The sequence below is a fragment of the Brassica napus genome, chromosome A3 (assembly GCF_020379485.1).
Source record: "Brassica napus cultivar Da-Ae chromosome A3, Da-Ae, whole genome shotgun sequence".
Classification (NCBI taxonomy): domain Eukaryota; kingdom Viridiplantae; phylum Streptophyta; class Magnoliopsida; order Brassicales; family Brassicaceae; genus Brassica; species Brassica napus.
Window position 1 is genome coordinate 25,489,319 of NC_063436.1, and position 15,518 is coordinate 25,504,836.

General features: G+C 34.8%; 4 protein-coding genes across 7 annotated transcripts; 2 read left to right on the top strand and 2 right to left on the bottom strand.

Annotated features, from left to right (window-relative positions):
• Positions 1-65: 65 nt before the first annotated feature.
• LOC111214285 (protein FIZZY-RELATED 2) lies at positions 66-3,488 on the top strand. Its single transcript, XM_022716851.2, has 8 exons — positions 66-877; positions 1,297-1,419; positions 1,516-1,620; positions 1,907-2,149; positions 2,255-2,449; positions 2,529-2,630; positions 2,725-2,856; positions 2,960-3,488. The coding sequence occupies exons 1-8, from the start codon at positions 419-421 to the stop codon at positions 3,011-3,013; spliced, it is 1,413 nt and encodes a 470-aa protein (XP_022572572.2). The 5' UTR covers positions 66-418; the 3' UTR covers positions 3,014-3,488.
• A 971-nt stretch (positions 3,489-4,459) lies between these two features.
• Positions 4,460-6,071, bottom strand: LOC111197916 (magnesium dechelatase SGR1, chloroplastic). Its single transcript, XM_022716856.2, has 4 exons — positions 5,671-6,071; positions 5,331-5,504; positions 5,103-5,270; positions 4,460-5,021 (listed from the first exon to the last, which is right to left on the bottom strand). The coding sequence occupies exons 1-4, from the start codon at positions 5,803-5,805 to the stop codon at positions 4,698-4,700; spliced, it is 801 nt and encodes a 266-aa protein (XP_022572577.2). The 5' UTR covers positions 5,806-6,071; the 3' UTR covers positions 4,460-4,697.
• A 795-nt stretch (positions 6,072-6,866) lies between these two features.
• On the top strand, positions 6,867-9,252 carry LOC111214286 (dihydroorotase, mitochondrial). 4 transcript variants are annotated; one of them, XM_048762756.1, is made up of 9 exons: positions 6,867-7,019; positions 7,234-7,292; positions 7,450-7,598; positions 7,721-7,902; positions 8,002-8,138; positions 8,218-8,383; positions 8,465-8,581; positions 8,675-8,835; positions 8,916-9,252. In XM_048762756.1, the coding sequence occupies exons 2-9, from the start codon at positions 7,254-7,256 to the stop codon at positions 9,108-9,110; spliced, it is 1,146 nt and encodes a 381-aa protein (XP_048618713.1). In that variant the 5' UTR covers positions 6,867-7,019; positions 7,234-7,253; the 3' UTR covers positions 9,111-9,252. The 4 variants fall into 4 exon arrangements, with proteins under 4 accessions (XP_048618713.1, XP_048618719.1, XP_048618718.1 ...); XM_048762762.1 differs by having other exon boundaries at positions 6,885-7,015; XM_048762761.1 differs by lacking the exon at positions 7,234-7,292 and having other exon boundaries at positions 6,926-7,233.
• Positions 9,253-9,753: 501 nt separating this feature from the next.
• Positions 9,754-15,350, bottom strand: LOC111214287 (agamous-like MADS-box protein AGL19). Its single transcript, XM_022716857.2, has 8 exons — positions 14,734-15,350; positions 14,265-14,483; positions 11,466-11,544; positions 11,250-11,311; positions 11,062-11,161; positions 10,415-10,456; positions 10,233-10,274; positions 9,754-10,138 (listed from the first exon to the last, which is right to left on the bottom strand). Exons 2-8 carry the CDS (start codon positions 14,444-14,446, stop codon positions 9,986-9,988), a joined length of 660 nt encoding a protein of 219 aa, XP_022572578.2. The 5' UTR covers positions 14,447-14,483; positions 14,734-15,350; the 3' UTR covers positions 9,754-9,985.
• Between the last annotated feature and the right edge of the window lie 168 nt (positions 15,351-15,518).

The window sequence follows — 15,518 nt, forward strand, 5'->3', positions numbered from 1 at the left end:
ATCTAATTTTATTTAATAAAATTTATAGCTTGAGATTTGGCTTTAGATCTATGAGATTTTGATCTAAAGATCTGCCATATAAGATTTAACTCATCTAAAGTAAATGGGTGAAAATAGGGTTAAAAAACAATAAATAATTAGGCAAGAACTATATGGGCCTAGCTAAAAGCCCATCAAAACTTAAAAAAAGTTGTAAAAAGGCATGACGTAACCAACCCAAAACAGCACCTGATCAACCTCTTAATTCCGCATCAAGTCACATGTCGTTTTCAGTTCTCCTTAGATTTCCCGGGAAAAGGAAAATAAATAAATAAATGGAAAAAGTAAAAAATAACAAAAAGACAGAACAGGTTTATGTTTCAACGCTTAGTTAAATCTGAAGAAGAAGAAGGAAAAAGAAAACAAGTCAAAACACTCAATGGAAGATCCTACCGCAAGCAATGCGACTCCTCCGACGAATTCTTCTCCCCAACTCAGTCCACCACCGTCGATGAACACTCCGATCATCTCACTCGAGTCACGAATCAACCGTTTGATCAATGCCAACCAATCTCCATCGCCATCACGGTCTATATACTCTGATAGATTCATCCCCAGTAGATCCGGATCCAATTATGCTCTCTTCGATCTCGCTAAAGACGGGAAAGAAGACGGAGCTGGCTCTTACGCGACTCTGTTACGCGCGGCGATGTTTGGACCCGAGACGCCGGAGAAGAGAGACATCACTGGGTTCTCTACGTCGCGGAATATATTTCGGTTTAAGACGGAGACGAATCGGCGTTCGGATTCGTTTTCGCCGTTTGTGTCTGATGATGGTCCTGGTGTTAGTCAGAGTCCGATCAAGGCCTTGAGGAAGGTGTCGCGATCGCCCTATAAGGTTTGTGTTTTTTTTGTTTTTTGGTTTTCTGTGTCCGATCGTGCATTGTCGGGATGATTTTGATTGTCGAATTTATTACAACCGATCTCGATCATGTGTTGTGTTTTTTTTTTTTTTGGGAGTTAGATGTGCGCATTGATTGTTTCTTTGACGGGTTGTTGTGTAATGTCTGGATATTTGAGGTAGCAGACTTTAGATTCTCGATCTCGTTGACTTTTGTTGTTAGATTAGTTGATGCATGAAACGTTCTGTGATGAGTCTTGAGATTAGGTTGATCTTAGATCAAACCTATATTGAAGAATGTTTGTTGTTTACTGTTCTTTCTATAACAATGTCAAGCTTGATTGGACTTAGATATTTTTGTGTGTGTGCAATATTGGTATGATTATGGTAACAGAGTCTTTCTTTGTGTTTGTCAGGTACTAGATGCACCGGCTTTGCAAGATGATTTTTATTTAAATCTGGTGGACTGGTCAGCGCAGAATGTTCTTGCGGTGGGACTAGGGAACTGCGTGTATTTGTGGAATGCTAGTAGTAGCAAGGTGAGTGTCCTCCTCCTCTTCTCACTTTCAAATTTCTAAGAAACTTTTCTAAGAAAGCTTTGTTTTGATGTTGATCACTTCCTTGAATTTCAACAGGTTACCACGCTATGTGATCTAGGGGCTGATGATAGTGTTTGCTCAGTAGGTTGGAACTTCCGTGGAACTCATCTGGCTGTTGGAACTAGTAACGGGAAAGTACAGGTTAGATCTTATTTACCTTTTGTTGTTGTAACTTAGAATCTACGTTACAGCATCAAAAAGGAAAGTAACTACACACCCCCTATATATAGTCCAGTCGCGTTGTAACTGTAAATTAGATAGTTCACGCCATATATAAAATCTTGATCATTAGTGGAACAATATCAATGGGGGTTATTACAAAGATGTTTTTCTATATTTGATAAGATATGCTCGAATAAAGAACTATCAAGGGGTTTTAGATTTTTTTTTAATGGAATTTATTCGTTTTAATTGTGTGTTTGGATAGATATGGGATGCGTCGCGGTGCAAGAGGACAAGAACAATGGAAGGACATCGTCTAAGAGTTGGAGCACTGGCATGGAGCTCATCTGTTCTTTCATCTGGTAGCAGAGACAAGAGTATTCTTCAAAGAGACATACGTTGCGAAGAAGATCATGTCAGTAAACTCACAGGTCACAAATCCGAAGTATGCGGACTCAAGTGGTCTTACGATAACAGAGAGTTAGCATCTGGTGGAAACGACAATAGGGTATGTACCAACTACTATATTCCAAATTTGCGGTTACATTATTTTTTAAGTCTTCTTTTCAGCATGGGCTAAAATGGTTTTATTAATAAATGTTTTTTTTTGCAGCTTTTTGTATGGAACCAACATTCAACACAACCGGTATTGAAATATAGTGAACACACAGCAGCGGTTAAAGCAATTGCTTGGTCTCCTCATGTTCACGGGCTTCTTGCTTCTGGTGGTGGGACTGCTGATAGATGCATACGTTTTTGGAATACAACCACAAATACTCATTTGAGTTCCATAGATACTGGCAGTCAGGTATATTTCCTTAGCTTGACATGACTTCCACGAAACATAACCAACGGTTAGTAATCATCTTTGTTCTTGCATGTGACAGGTATGCAATCTAGCTTGGTCTAAAAATGTAAACGAGCTGGTTAGCACGCACGGATACTCCCAAAACCAAATCATAGTCTGGAAATACCCAACCATGTCCAAAGTAACAAATCTCTTTAACCTTTGACTTTGTATATTACTATATGCATCATTAAGGATATGTAGTTAACTTAACCATCTCTTTTTTGGGGGTTCAGGTTGCAACTTTAACCGGTCACACATACCGTGTTCTGTACCTTGCGGTCTCACCTGATGGACAGACGATTGTAACAGGAGCAGGAGATGAAACCTTAAGGTTCTGGAATGTCTTCCCATCCCCAAAATCTCAGGTATAGAAAGCAATCAACTTATCTCCATTTGTGTACTTAATGATCACAAAATGCTATTTTTAGAAGAAAAAAAATAATTCGATTATTTTCCTTCTCTATGCAGAACACGGATAGTGAAATCGGTTCAACATTCTTTGGTAGAACAACAATAAGGTGAAAAGATCTTACAAAACACACAAAGACAGATCATGAATTTCTATTTCAGTTCTTCAACATCAGCAGCCTCTTGAGTTGGTCTTCTCAACCAACGTTTTTCCTAGGGGTGGGCAAAAAATCCGAACCGAACCGATCGAACCGAACCGACTGAACCGAAACCGATTTGAACCAAACCAAAGTCCATTTCAAATCATTCGGTTGAAGAGTTTTCCAACCCGAATGGTTCAGTTCAATTCGGTTTAAACTGAACCGAACCGATAAACCGAAGTGTTTTTATAATTATTTAAATTAAAAATATTAGTGATATCAAGATATTAAAATCCTAAGACTTAGCCCAAGTAATTTTCTTTTGCACGAAGGAAATCCTAATATAATTTGATTTCCATGACACTTCGTCTAACTTTTGTAATATTTGTCATTAAGCCCACATAATTTCCATATTAATTGTTATAAAGTTATAAACTATATTTGTAACTTTTAAAAACATTTTTATTTGGTTTAATATTGAATTTAATTTACATACTTAATTTTTTATTATGACCAACGCGATTATTTCATGACAATCATACATTTATGTATTAAAACATGATTTCTTGTACAATAAATAAACTAAGAGAAATCTGATTAAACCGAATCGAACCGAAATACAAACTGAATCGAATACAAACCGAACCGAATATAAACCGAACCGAACATAACTGAACCGAAATCAATCCAAACCAAACTAACTATGGTTTACTTCAGCTGGAAAAATTCTAGAACCGAACTAACCAAACCGAACCGAACCGATAAAATAACCGAAGTGCCCACCCCTTTCCAAACGGATGCAAAAAGATAACCATTTTGATATAATACGACCATCTGGGTTTGTCACAAAATTTTCAAATTGTATATCTTTATTCAAATTTTTCTTTTTATTCGTCATCATATATAAAAAATTTGTTGTTCAAATTTACTTACGAACAAACCATTTTTATAATGAGTCCATTAATTATAGATGCAATAATTCGTCGCCCTATTCTCCATATATTACTTCTCTGCTCTCTTGCCCAATATGCATGCACCCCATGGACAGAGACAAGTCAAAAAGTCTCATACATTCTAAAACTTTTTATATAAAATCCTTGATTGTTTATAACTTCTAAAATCTGACGAATGAAGTCGGATATACAAAGTCATCTTTGTTTGGTTTAACAACCAAAGAAGAAGATTGTGAGGAAAGATAACAAATAGATCCAAAAGAATGATTTGGAATCATTAGAAGCAAGGAGTGGCCGGTACGCTTTGTATCGTAGACCAGCACACAAGTCTTTTGCCGTCACTCTGAATCTCTTTACCTTCACGTTTCTCCTTTGGTTTCACGTGTTACATCGGTGCATTACGTCCTACTAAATATACGACTATTCATACTTTAATACTATAGTTTTTTAGTATCTACGTCACGGTCTATACAAACCAACTTCTTTGACTTCATTACAAGAGCAGACACATAATATTAAACATGTTTAACATATACAAATAATAGACACATAATATTAAACATGTTTAACTTAATTTAATACTATTAAACATATACAAATAATCGTTACTTTCCTATACCACATTATGTACACCAAACCAGACTAATATTAGATCTACCAAAAGGTTTCCATATACAAAAGACTTGTATTATGTCCGTTGAATCATTAGAGTTTCTCCGGATTAGGAGTAGACATTCCCTCGGATTGAGTCCCAGAGTAGCCACCAACACCTTCGTTACTAAGACTATGAGACCACGGAATCGAGCTAACCTGCGGGAAACAACAACTGCATTCATCCTTGCACCGAGTTTCAGGAAGAGTCTGAGTCCTGTGACCATCAGACGAAGTAGCTTCCCAAAGCGGACCCCAACACTCGACTCTGTTGAACTCATCGGCATTAGAATGGAAATAAACCCAAACAAGAGCTTCTTGTAAATCGGGATAGTTGTTCAACAAGTTGCCGTCTCCATGAACAATAGCCTTCAACACCTGATACATATATCAAAATAAACAATCAACATTTTGTAATGAAACCAAGAAACAAATAAATATTACTTTATTTTTACTTACAACAGGTAGTTCTTTGGAAAAGATGTAGTATCTAAGCTTTGGGAAGAGATCTAAGAGGAAATGGCCTCCGCTAATGTGACAGTGGACGTGAAGAGACATGTCCCCTTTGACTTTCTTCCATTCTGCTACCACTTCATCTCTGTATAGCCTATTTGCCCATCCTTGCAACTGTATCCAACATATCAGCCTCTACATTACTAAAACCATTGTAGCATAAAATACAAATACCTGAGAATTGTTAATGGAGTGAGAAATAGCTAAAGTTAGTTTAGCTGTAATGTCACTGTGAGTGAGAGTGTAAGTCCTTGGAAGCGTTGGTGGATGCTTCTTGTCATCAACACCTAGAAACAATACTTTCAACTTGGATGATTCGAAAATCGCCGGTCCAAACAATCTTGCCATCTGCAACCAAATTATAAGAAAAAACCTTCAAGATATGATATTTTCTTTGATTTAATGAATCATTTGTAGATTCTCAAATTCCTTGAATCCAAAACAAAACAATTTCAAGTAATTCCAAGAATAAATCAAATAAAGAGACAAAAGAATTGATTAAAAGAAGCCTTACAGGAACAACTGATTGGTTCTTCCTCTTGGATCTTGTATTGGAGACGGGGAGAGAGTTCGTACTATTACCCCGTTTGTCTGAATAAGCTGGTTTCAGCCTTGTCGGTAACAACATGTTCGCTGACAAACTATTCATATCTTCTCTCTCTCTTTCTCTCTCTCGAACCAAATCAAGCTTCAATTTTTTTTCAGAATAAGACAGAGAGACCCTTTAGCGAGGCTTTGGAAACCAGATAGATCGATATCGAAAGCTTGGAACTTTAACGATTGCTTGAAGCTTGAGATATTTATCTTCTCTCTTCCTGGAATTTAGGGTTCTTCTTCTGATGATGCGTATTGGGTTGGTTCTTGTCTTGTGTGTGTTAAATGGTGTTTGCTTTACGTTTCACACTTGCTTGCCCAAATCTTATGAGAGACTCTCTCTCTCTCTCTTTTGGAAATTTTTGGAGCATAGGAGAGTGCCACGTGTTATCTAAATCTTTGAATGAGCTGCCCAATGTGGCGTCATGGTGGGGCTAACAAGTGGCTTTGACAGTCTTGTTAGCCATCATCTCCTTGCGATAAACACCGACTGATTCGGCTCTAACCGAACCTTATTTATGAACCTGTCGAGCCGAACCAAGTCTTTCCGGTTTAATCTATTTTAATTGGTTTACTCGGTTCAGAATTTAGATATCAAAATCTATCAAGTCTTTTGATTTCTTGATAATCTCCATCGCTATTTTAAACAGTATGAGAAGCACATTGCAGTCTCGGTGTAGATCATCATCCTGTCTCCAGCATTCGTGCTTGACAAAGGGTCTAATCTCAGCTTCATAGTACTTGGATGAAGCTGCTACATGTTCACCAATACTAACGCATTAATTTTTCCCAAATTCGACACCTGATATGTTCTGTGACGTTGTGAAGAACCGAAGCGGGTCCATAGAGGCTGAGCCAAATAAAGAATGGTTCTAGTAACGAACACAACAAAAGAGTTATTTCACCACCTGACCAGTGAAAAAGCTCCTTTGTTGTTCGGACAGTTATTGATAAAAGTCCATCTGAAGTGGTCTTGACACAAGCTGAGCAATCCTCTGTGTTTTGACTGACGTTAGAGAGGAGAAAGGCCGTTCTTTGTTCAAACTTGAAAGTGCTGCTTTGGTCTGAAAGAGATATAACTCTTGTTTACTAAACTTGGCTTTTTTACAATTATGCCCCTAGTTATTTTTAAAAACTACATTTGCTGGTATATATTACTTTCTCACGTCTATTGTCGGATCTTCGTTGCCGACGTTTTCTTCCAGTCACCACCGTCGACTTCTCCTTCACCGACGTTTTTTTATTTCAAACTATCTCTGGTCTAAGTCGGTAACGTTTAACATTTTTTTTTAAATATAATAAACTAAGCTTTAACATATATTGCAGATCAGTTGTTCGACGAAATGTCTGAGTGAACTTTAGAAACTGTTGTGTGCTTCCGTCAGATATTGAATGCTTTTGAAATGTTGTTGTGGGCTTCAGTCAGATATTGAACAGAGCTTCTATGTTGTTTTTTCTGTCTTCATATGTCATGACAATACAGGTGAATCTTGCAAAGCCTTGATGATGATCAAGACTTTGGTTTCTCCTTGTAGTGTTGTTGTATGTACCGTGCCTCCTCAACCCTTGAGTCTTTTTTTTTTGTTTACCTTCGACTTATTCAATCCATGTGATGTGGCCCAGTTTATATTTTATTTAATTATCTCGTTTTCCATGGAGAGTTAATGTGATAAAACGTAATATTTATTCCTTTGACTAGGGGTTTGGATCTCAAAAACTGAAGCTTGACAGATCTTGTAAGAAAGTGAAGCCGGGAGGAGTAAGGATGGAACTCACAATCACTCAACCTGATGATTGGCATCTTCATCTCCGTGACGGCGATCTTCTTCAGGCTGTTGTTCCCCACAGGTTATATTAATATAACTACCTACAATTTACATGCATATCAATGGAGTGGTTGTGTGTGTGTTTCTTACATACCTGCTTGTGTTTTGTCTGATGAGAAATGGGTTGTGTGTACATGCGTGTAGTGCGAGTCATTTTAGGAGAGCGATTGTGATGCCGAATCTGAAGCCCCCTGTGACCTCCACTGCAGCTGCCATTAACTACCGTGAATCTATTATGAAAGCTTTGCCAGTTGGGAGCAGCTTTGATCCACTAATGACTCTTTATTTGACTGACAAAACCCATCCTGATGAGATCAAGCTTGCCAGTAAGTACTTGCCCCTTTGTTTCTTCATCATAGTCAGATTCATTTTTCATCTTTCAAACTGAGATTGTAGTTTATGTATAATATAATCTCGTTTTTTAGGGGAGAGTGGTGTGGTTTATGCGGTGAAGCTGTACCCTGCCGGAGCCACAACCAACTCTCAAGATGGTGTCACAGACCTGTTTGGAAAATGCTTGCCAGTACTAGAAGAAATGGTCAAACAAAACATGCCTTTGCTGGTAAATGAATCACGCAGCAGATTAGACTTTTTTTTGTCTTTTTTTTACTTTCTTGTCTAAGGAATGTTTATTTGGTTAGGTTCATGGAGAGGTCACAGATCCGAGTATTGATGTCTTTGACCGCGAGAAAATCTTCATTGAGACGGTTCTGCAGCCTCTGATCCAACGCCTTCCACAGCTGAAAGTAGTGATGGAACACATCACTACCATGGATGCTGTGAACTTCGTTGAATCTTGCAAAGAAGGTTTTGTAACTCACCTCTCATTCATTCTTGTCTTTTTGTTAATCTTCCATGCTCACATCCTTTTGTTGGCTTGGCTTCTAGGGTTTGTGGGTGCCACAGTCACACCACAGCATCTCCTTCTCAACAGGAACGCTCTTTTCCAAGGTGGATTACAACCGCACAACTACTGCCTTCCCGTTCTCAAAAGAGAGATACACCGTATGCTCTTCACTTTCCCTCTGGTATCATCCAGATTCCCATTTTCTATATCTGCTTTCTGAAGATCACTGTGCTTTTACTTCATATCCACAGGAGAAGCCATTGTTAAAGCTGTAACTAGTGGAAGCAAGAAGTTCTTCCTCGGCACAGATAGTGCTCCACATGAGCGGAGAAGAAAAGAATCATCATGTGGATGTGCTGGTATTTACAGCGCTCCTGTTGCCTTGTCTCTATACGCCAAGGTCTTTGATGAGGTAACTTCAAACGGTTTCTTACTTTTCCCTGTTTGGAGTTTCCTTTAATGTTCATATCTTTTACCCTCTTGAACATTCAGGCGGGTGCGCTTGACAAGTTGGAAGCTTTCACAAGCTTCAATGGACCTGATTTCTATGGCCTCCCGAGAAACTCTTCAAAGATTACACTGAAGAAAGCTCCTTGGAAGGTTCCTGAGGTCTTATCCTTCTCATTTGGAGAGATCATTCCAATGTTTGCTGGAGAAACCCTTCAATGGCAACCATCTTTCGAGTAATGTGTTGGTTTGGAGTTGTCTAAACATTTCTCCCAAATTGGAGTACCTCTTGTATCTTTTAATTTTGGATTTTCTTATGGCTGAGTTAAAGGTCTGCATTTTTTTTTTGAGAAATAAAAGCAAGATACTGATCAAGAATGCTTATTTTGTGTGTTTGAATCTGTTTTTTTTTTTTTACTTTCTTTTTTCCATTGAATCTAAGACCATCTCCAATGGTTCACTCTATTTTTTACTCTAAAATAGAGTAACTCTATAATAGAGTTGTGATATACTCCAATGGTACTCTATTTTAGAGTGAAAAATAGAGTGATGAACAAACAAAAAACAACTTACTCTATATATAGAGTAAACCCATTTTTTACTCTATTATAGAGTGGAAAATAGAGTACCATTGGAGCATTTTTACTCTAAACTCTATTTTAGAGTGAAAAATAGAGTGGAGTTGGAGATGTCCTAATTGACAGTATAATCCTTAATCAGAGTGTGCAAGATGTCCCATTCTCGTAAACACTACGAAAAGTAAAGTGATTTTTCTTCGATATTACCTATGAATTTTATGATTTCTACTTAATTACGTAGAAAAAAAAGATTGTTTTTTTAATATATTGTAAACAGTATTTATTAAAAATGCATATAAACAAAATACTTCAAGCTAATATGTTCTATGTTCTAAGTTTCCAATACACCCAAAAGGGATAGAACAGTTTTTTATAGAAATTTTAGAAACTCAACCCATTGAATAAGAACAAAATACTACACTATGTTTAAGAACTTATTGACACCTCAACTTTTTGGACGAAAATATATAAAACATAAATAACATTCTTTTGAAGTTGTGAGGCTTAACTTCTTCTTTTTTTAAACTTGGCTTAACGTTAAAGAGGGAGTTTCTTGGATTGTCTTGGTTCAGGAGGTCCAATGAACAAACCAGTCTCCACTTCCATATTGTCAACGCTATCCGTGTTCACTTCTGCTGATGATAACGTTGATGATGGTGATGCTACTACTATTGCTCCCATTCCGCGCCACTTTTATTTACACAATTCACCAAAACTCTTAAATCAGAAAATACTATAGTTCATGGTTACCATAGCATTTACTACTGAAGGAAAATTTTTGTACCTTCTCCTTCAGTTCTTTATTTTCCTTAATGAGATTCCTCTCCTGAGATTTTGACAACGAGCAAAAAAATTTTCTCACTTGAAGTATTGAAAATATGATAAATTTATGTAATTATATAAAGATATGTACACATACATTAGAAAAGAGCGAGAAAAAAAGAAGTAAAGGTGAATTTTGTTTACCTCTTCCTTCAGCTTCTCAATTTCTTCACGGAGTAATTGGTACTGAAAAATAATTGAATTTACGAATATATGTAAACAAAATTTTACATGGTATAACATAATTTAAAGAATAGATAGACCTTCGCATGTACATTCTCATGAATCTTCAGTTAAAACATAAATAATATATCGACACTAGATGTAGCGGCGTTACTCTTTATACATTTGTGAAGCCATGCAAATTAATCATGCACTTAAGCAGCAACGATATACTCATGCATGGAATGCCACAGAAAGGGGATTAAATTTAGATAGCATGTTACGTGTTATATGTTTAACAGAACGTCACGTATTGTTCCATATAACTTTTTCTGCATAGTAATAAAAATGATGAAAACTGAATTTTGATTTAATGTGTAATTGAAAATGCAAAACCATAAACATATAACTTCTATCCTATTACAAAAACATAAAAATATAGTATGTTATCTACACTTAATATATCTTAATCTCATTGTAAAGATGATATTTGAAAGAAACTAAATCCTGATTGCATTTATCAAGGGAAATGATAAGTGGTGTACATATACAAGAACATATATTTTAATTTTTGATATTAAATGAATATCTAGTGTCCTATTATGCAGTGTTTATGTAAAATAGAGTACCTTCTTGGCTCTTATCCTGCTCAAGCCTCGCTCCAACTGATTCTCTAACTGTTGCAGCTCCTCAATAGAACATGCATCAATACCTTTCCCAAGCAATTTTCTGCAATTAATAAACAGCCGCATGATGTTACAGCTTCTAATTCATATCTATACGTAATTTTTTTTTCAGACGTTTATGAATGACAAACCGTTTAGATATATCTAGCTGCTCAATTTTTTTTGTCAAACCATATGTTTCGTCTCTTGCTTGCTGCAAAATAAGTAGTTTAGTCGGTCAAACATATAAACACACAAATAATTTGTATGAAGAAGTTATTCATCCACAATATGTAAAACCCGAAATACGAATGATGATTTGTTTTCAGTCATAACTAAAATCAAAATTGAGATAGAGTTCTGATTACCTGAGAATTATTCTCTCTTGTGTGGTTAATCCCAGTTTCTTTGACCCGTTTCTGATATCGTTCTATTGTTTTTGCTATGCTAAAAATAGTCAAATGCAAATCGAAGAAACGCAAATGTGGAATCAAAATGTAAGCCTTTTGACTTTAATTCCCAACAAACATAATTACTATACGTTATTTCCTTTGTTCCTAAATATAATATTTTTTAGATAAAACACACTTATTAAGAAAGTTGTTTTTTTTATCTAAAAAGTACTATTAAAATTTTAAATTAAAAACTATTCAACTAATTATAAAATAGAACTATTAAATTTGATTGGTTACACAGTTTTTGATAAACTTAAAGCTACCTAGAAATATGAGAACATCCTACATATTGGAACATAAAAATTATTCTAAACATCATATATTTAGGAACAGAAGGAGTATTATTTTAAAATGATAAGACTAAATATGTGAATGAAAAGAAGAAGAAAATATTGGTGCGAATTTATATGTAACTGATCACTTTTTCTATTGTAACTAAACCATATGGCACTGTTGATTATATTGAAGAGATAATTATGTAGATGAAAATGGATATGGTTGAAATTAAGTAAACGGAAAGTATGTGACTTATTACAATAAATAGTGTAATTTTTCAATTATTTTTATATTTAACACGCTATATTGTTGAAATATCTTTTAAAATATTAATTCATTTTGTATCCTCACAAAGAGATAAATGAAATATTAAACGAGCTCAATAATAATAATATATAACTTTATGAAAACAGATTTTGTATATAATTTACACCCTAAAACTGATCTCTATATAAAAGAACTTTATTAGATAATTAAGATTCCACATAGATATAGGACATGACGAGGGGAAAAACCACGATTCTTAATTTCATTGTTCCCAAATTATTAGGATTATATCGTTTATATACTGCTTCCCTTCCTAAACGGTGAATTTTATAGCTTTAAATATATTAAAATATAATAAATATTTATAATTAAATTTATATATATATTTAATCTTAACTTTCTAATAATTATCCAATACTATTAACCAATTAAATATGTTTATAATATTTTAAACGATTTGCAACTTATTAATATCAATTAATAATCTAGCTTTGTAAAAAAAATTCTGAAAATTCTTTCTCTCCTTACGAAAACGGAGGGAATATTCTTAACTGATTAAATACTGAAAACGGAATATTTGTTTATGTTTACTTCGAAATGAATAAGATAGTAAAAACCACAACAACATTCTACTTACGACTTATGATCCATCCAACATCATACACTAATACGCATTCATACAGAGACGGGTAGATGTAAATATAGATGCACATGGACATGCTCAGACAAATACTGAAATTAATACTTACCCTTTAAAAATCATTAAACACTTCATTAAATAACAACTATGATTATGTGGTTAAGAATGCCTAGTTAATTGTGACTAACCTCTCTTGGTTTTGCTCAAAAGACATTTAAATACACGTAGATTGTTGAAATGCCTAATCGTTTTACTGTAACTCTATGTTTAATCCACTTAACTATAACTAAGCGAATAAAAAAAGAGAAAAGAAGGATGAATATAATTCTGATCTACATATGGGCTGACTCCTTCACTGCCATTGCTTAAGTAAACGTGTGTGGGTGAAAGTGAAGATAAATGCATCATTGTTGCCACATTTTTACATATTTATACATACATAATACATCCATATACACACATACAAAAGAAGCATGTAGACTTGCAGATATATACTCCCTCCGTTTTTTTAATATAAGTCGTTTTAGAGAAACTTTTTTGTTTCAAATTATATGTCGTTTTCGGTTTTTTATGTAACATTTATTAGTAATTAATGTTGTCTGACCAATGATAATATATCTTCTATTTTTCTATTGGTTAAATTGTGGTTAGGTAAATAATTAATGATGTTTTTGTTTCGAAAATATAAGAAATTAATGATTTTCTTAATCTATGTGCATAGCTTCAAAACGACTTATAATAAAAAACGGAGGGAGTATATATCAAAGTACAAACGTTTTATATCATGTGCTCACCATCTTAGACATGTCCGCTCAGGCGCTCACACATAAATGAGTAATTCAAAATTTCGAACGTTTGTTCACACACAAACATATATATAGTTAACTATATAAAAACATTGATAAAACCATACTCGCAGACACACACTTGTATGCATACATATGTAGAGAGACACATAGTACACATGTCTACATATGGAACGTTACTTCCTAACATGGCTATTTTGCCTAATTCATGAGCATTCTGATAACGCAGATAGACCTTATTCGAGTAATTAAAGGACTCTATGCTCAAATTCATATCTATATTGCCACATAATAAAACTAACTAGATATATCATATATATGTAGATAGTTAGCATTTGACTTTTCGTTGTTATAAATGGATAAAAATCAAGTATCAGATCATCAAAAAGATCTCATTAGAGAGAGAGAAAGTCAGAATGATCAACTCATCTACAGCAAATGCCATGTACACATATACATACATAGGTTGCAGTGCCATGTAAATCTGATTACTACAAGGGATCTATCCTATAAAAGTACTCCGATCTACTTTTCTATAAACAAAAATCACCATTGAATCACTCTCTATCACGACGACTTTGATAATCACATAACCAAATATAATCCATCGAATCTACGAGTTACCGTGAAAACTGGACCAGGTTAGCCCCAAATCGAGAAATCGATATTTTTAGCACAAGTAGATGGAAAAACAAAGAGTGGATAAGAGAGACATGTATGTACCTAGAGCTAGAGAACTCATAGAGTTTGGATCTTGGAGAGAAGATGATCAAACCAACTTCAGCATCACAAAGGACAGATAACTCGAAAGCTTTCTTTAAAAGTCCATTTCTTCTCTTGGAGAAAGTCACTTGCCTGCTCGTTGCGTTCTCTATCCTCTTGATCTCAGTCTTTCCCCTCACCATTATTCACTTTCTTATCAAAGCCTAAGATCTAAATCGTCTGATTTAATTACGTCAAACAAAAGAAAATAATTTATTTAGCTAAATAAAGCGAATAGCATCAAGAAATTGAAACTATGATTACATTGATTAGACATAGAATAATATAATTTATTCATCAATAATAAGTAGAACTAGAAAAGAAGAAACTCTTTGATTTGACTTTTAGAAGAAAAAAAAAGGAAACAATTTATTTGGTATAAATTGAAAAACATAGATCAATAAAAACTGAAGATGGATTTCGAGAATACCCTCTTTGTATGTTCTATGATCTTGGATTGATGAGTGGTTCTCTATTTGTATATATATCTGTATGTGTTTGTGGAGAGAGATAGAAAAGAATAGATTTGGGGAAAATGGTGTGATACAGATTGCTGGGAACTTCTTAAGAAACCCTAGATTTATGATGAGAGAGAGAACCACAAAATTATATTTTCTTTATGCTTGATATGTGTTGTTGATAATGCCCTTTTTTAATTAATTCTACAATTTTTATCTTTTGCCTACCAGTGGTCTATAAACCTAGTCCACCTGGCTCACTAGTAGCATTACGTTATTTCTTTCTTCTTTTGGTAAAAACTTTAAAATCCAAAGAAGAAGACCAAAATATATCAACAATAAAATAAGTGCAATAATTCTGGGAGGGGAAAGAATAAGTTCCAATGGGATCGACAAGGCTCATTTGATGATATGAAACTTCTTCTTTTGAATTTAAATTGTCTATTCAGTGGGTGATTAAACTATAATTACACAACTCGTACGACGCACATAAATAAATATATTTGGTATGTACGACAGAATTATTTTATGGGATAACTGATTAGTAAATGATACTGTTGGTGTAGTTGCAGATGATCTCTTGAACTTGAAATTATTAAGTATCGGTGATTTCAGAACCGGTGTCCGTCAAAGTGGGCTTCATCAATTCATCTGTAGACAACCAGCATCTCTGTCGGTTGCCAGCTCTTCTCGGACATGATGTGCTCAATAGCTTATTGGCACACGCACCTGACCTTCTGATCTCCGCAGAAATTGA

Coding starts and splice junctions, on each gene's coding strand:
- LOC111214287 (XM_022716857.2), bottom strand. CDS start 14,446: ATGGTGAGGGGAAAGACTGAGATCAAGAGGATAGAGAACGCAACGAGC. Junction 11,162..11,249: donor CAGCTAGATATATCTAAACG/GTTTGTCATTCA, acceptor TATTAATTGCAG/AAAATTGCTTGGGAAAGGTA. Junction 10,457..11,061: donor GCAGGATAAGAGCCAAGAAG/GTACTCTATTTT, acceptor ATTATTTTTCAG/TACCAATTACTCCGTGAAGA.
- LOC111214286 (XM_048762750.1), top strand. CDS start 7,143: ATGCTTTTGAAATGTTGTTGTGGGCTTCAGTCAGATATTGAACAGAGC. Junction 7,599..7,720: donor CAGGCTGTTGTTCCCCACAG/GTTATATTAATA, acceptor ACATGCGTGTAG/TGCGAGTCATTTTAGGAGAG. Junction 8,582..8,674: donor TCTCAAAAGAGAGATACACC/GTATGCTCTTCA, acceptor TCATATCCACAG/GAGAAGCCATTGTTAAAGCT.
- LOC111197916 (XM_022716856.2), bottom strand. CDS start 5,805: ATGAATAGTTTGTCAGCGAACATGTTGTTACCGACAAGGCTGAAACCA. Junction 5,505..5,670: donor AGAACCAATCAGTTGTTCCT/GTAAGGCTTCTT, acceptor ATTTGGTTGCAG/ATGGCAAGATTGTTTGGACC. Junction 5,271..5,330: donor ACTCCATTAACAATTCTCAG/GTATTTGTATTT, acceptor TGTTGGATACAG/TTGCAAGGATGGGCAAATAG.
- LOC111214285 (XM_022716851.2), top strand. CDS start 419: ATGGAAGATCCTACCGCAAGCAATGCGACTCCTCCGACGAATTCTTCT. Junction 878..1,296: donor TGTCGCGATCGCCCTATAAG/GTTTGTGTTTTT, acceptor TGTGTTTGTCAG/GTACTAGATGCACCGGCTTT. Junction 1,621..1,906: donor CTAGTAACGGGAAAGTACAG/GTTAGATCTTAT, acceptor GTGTTTGGATAG/ATATGGGATGCGTCGCGGTG.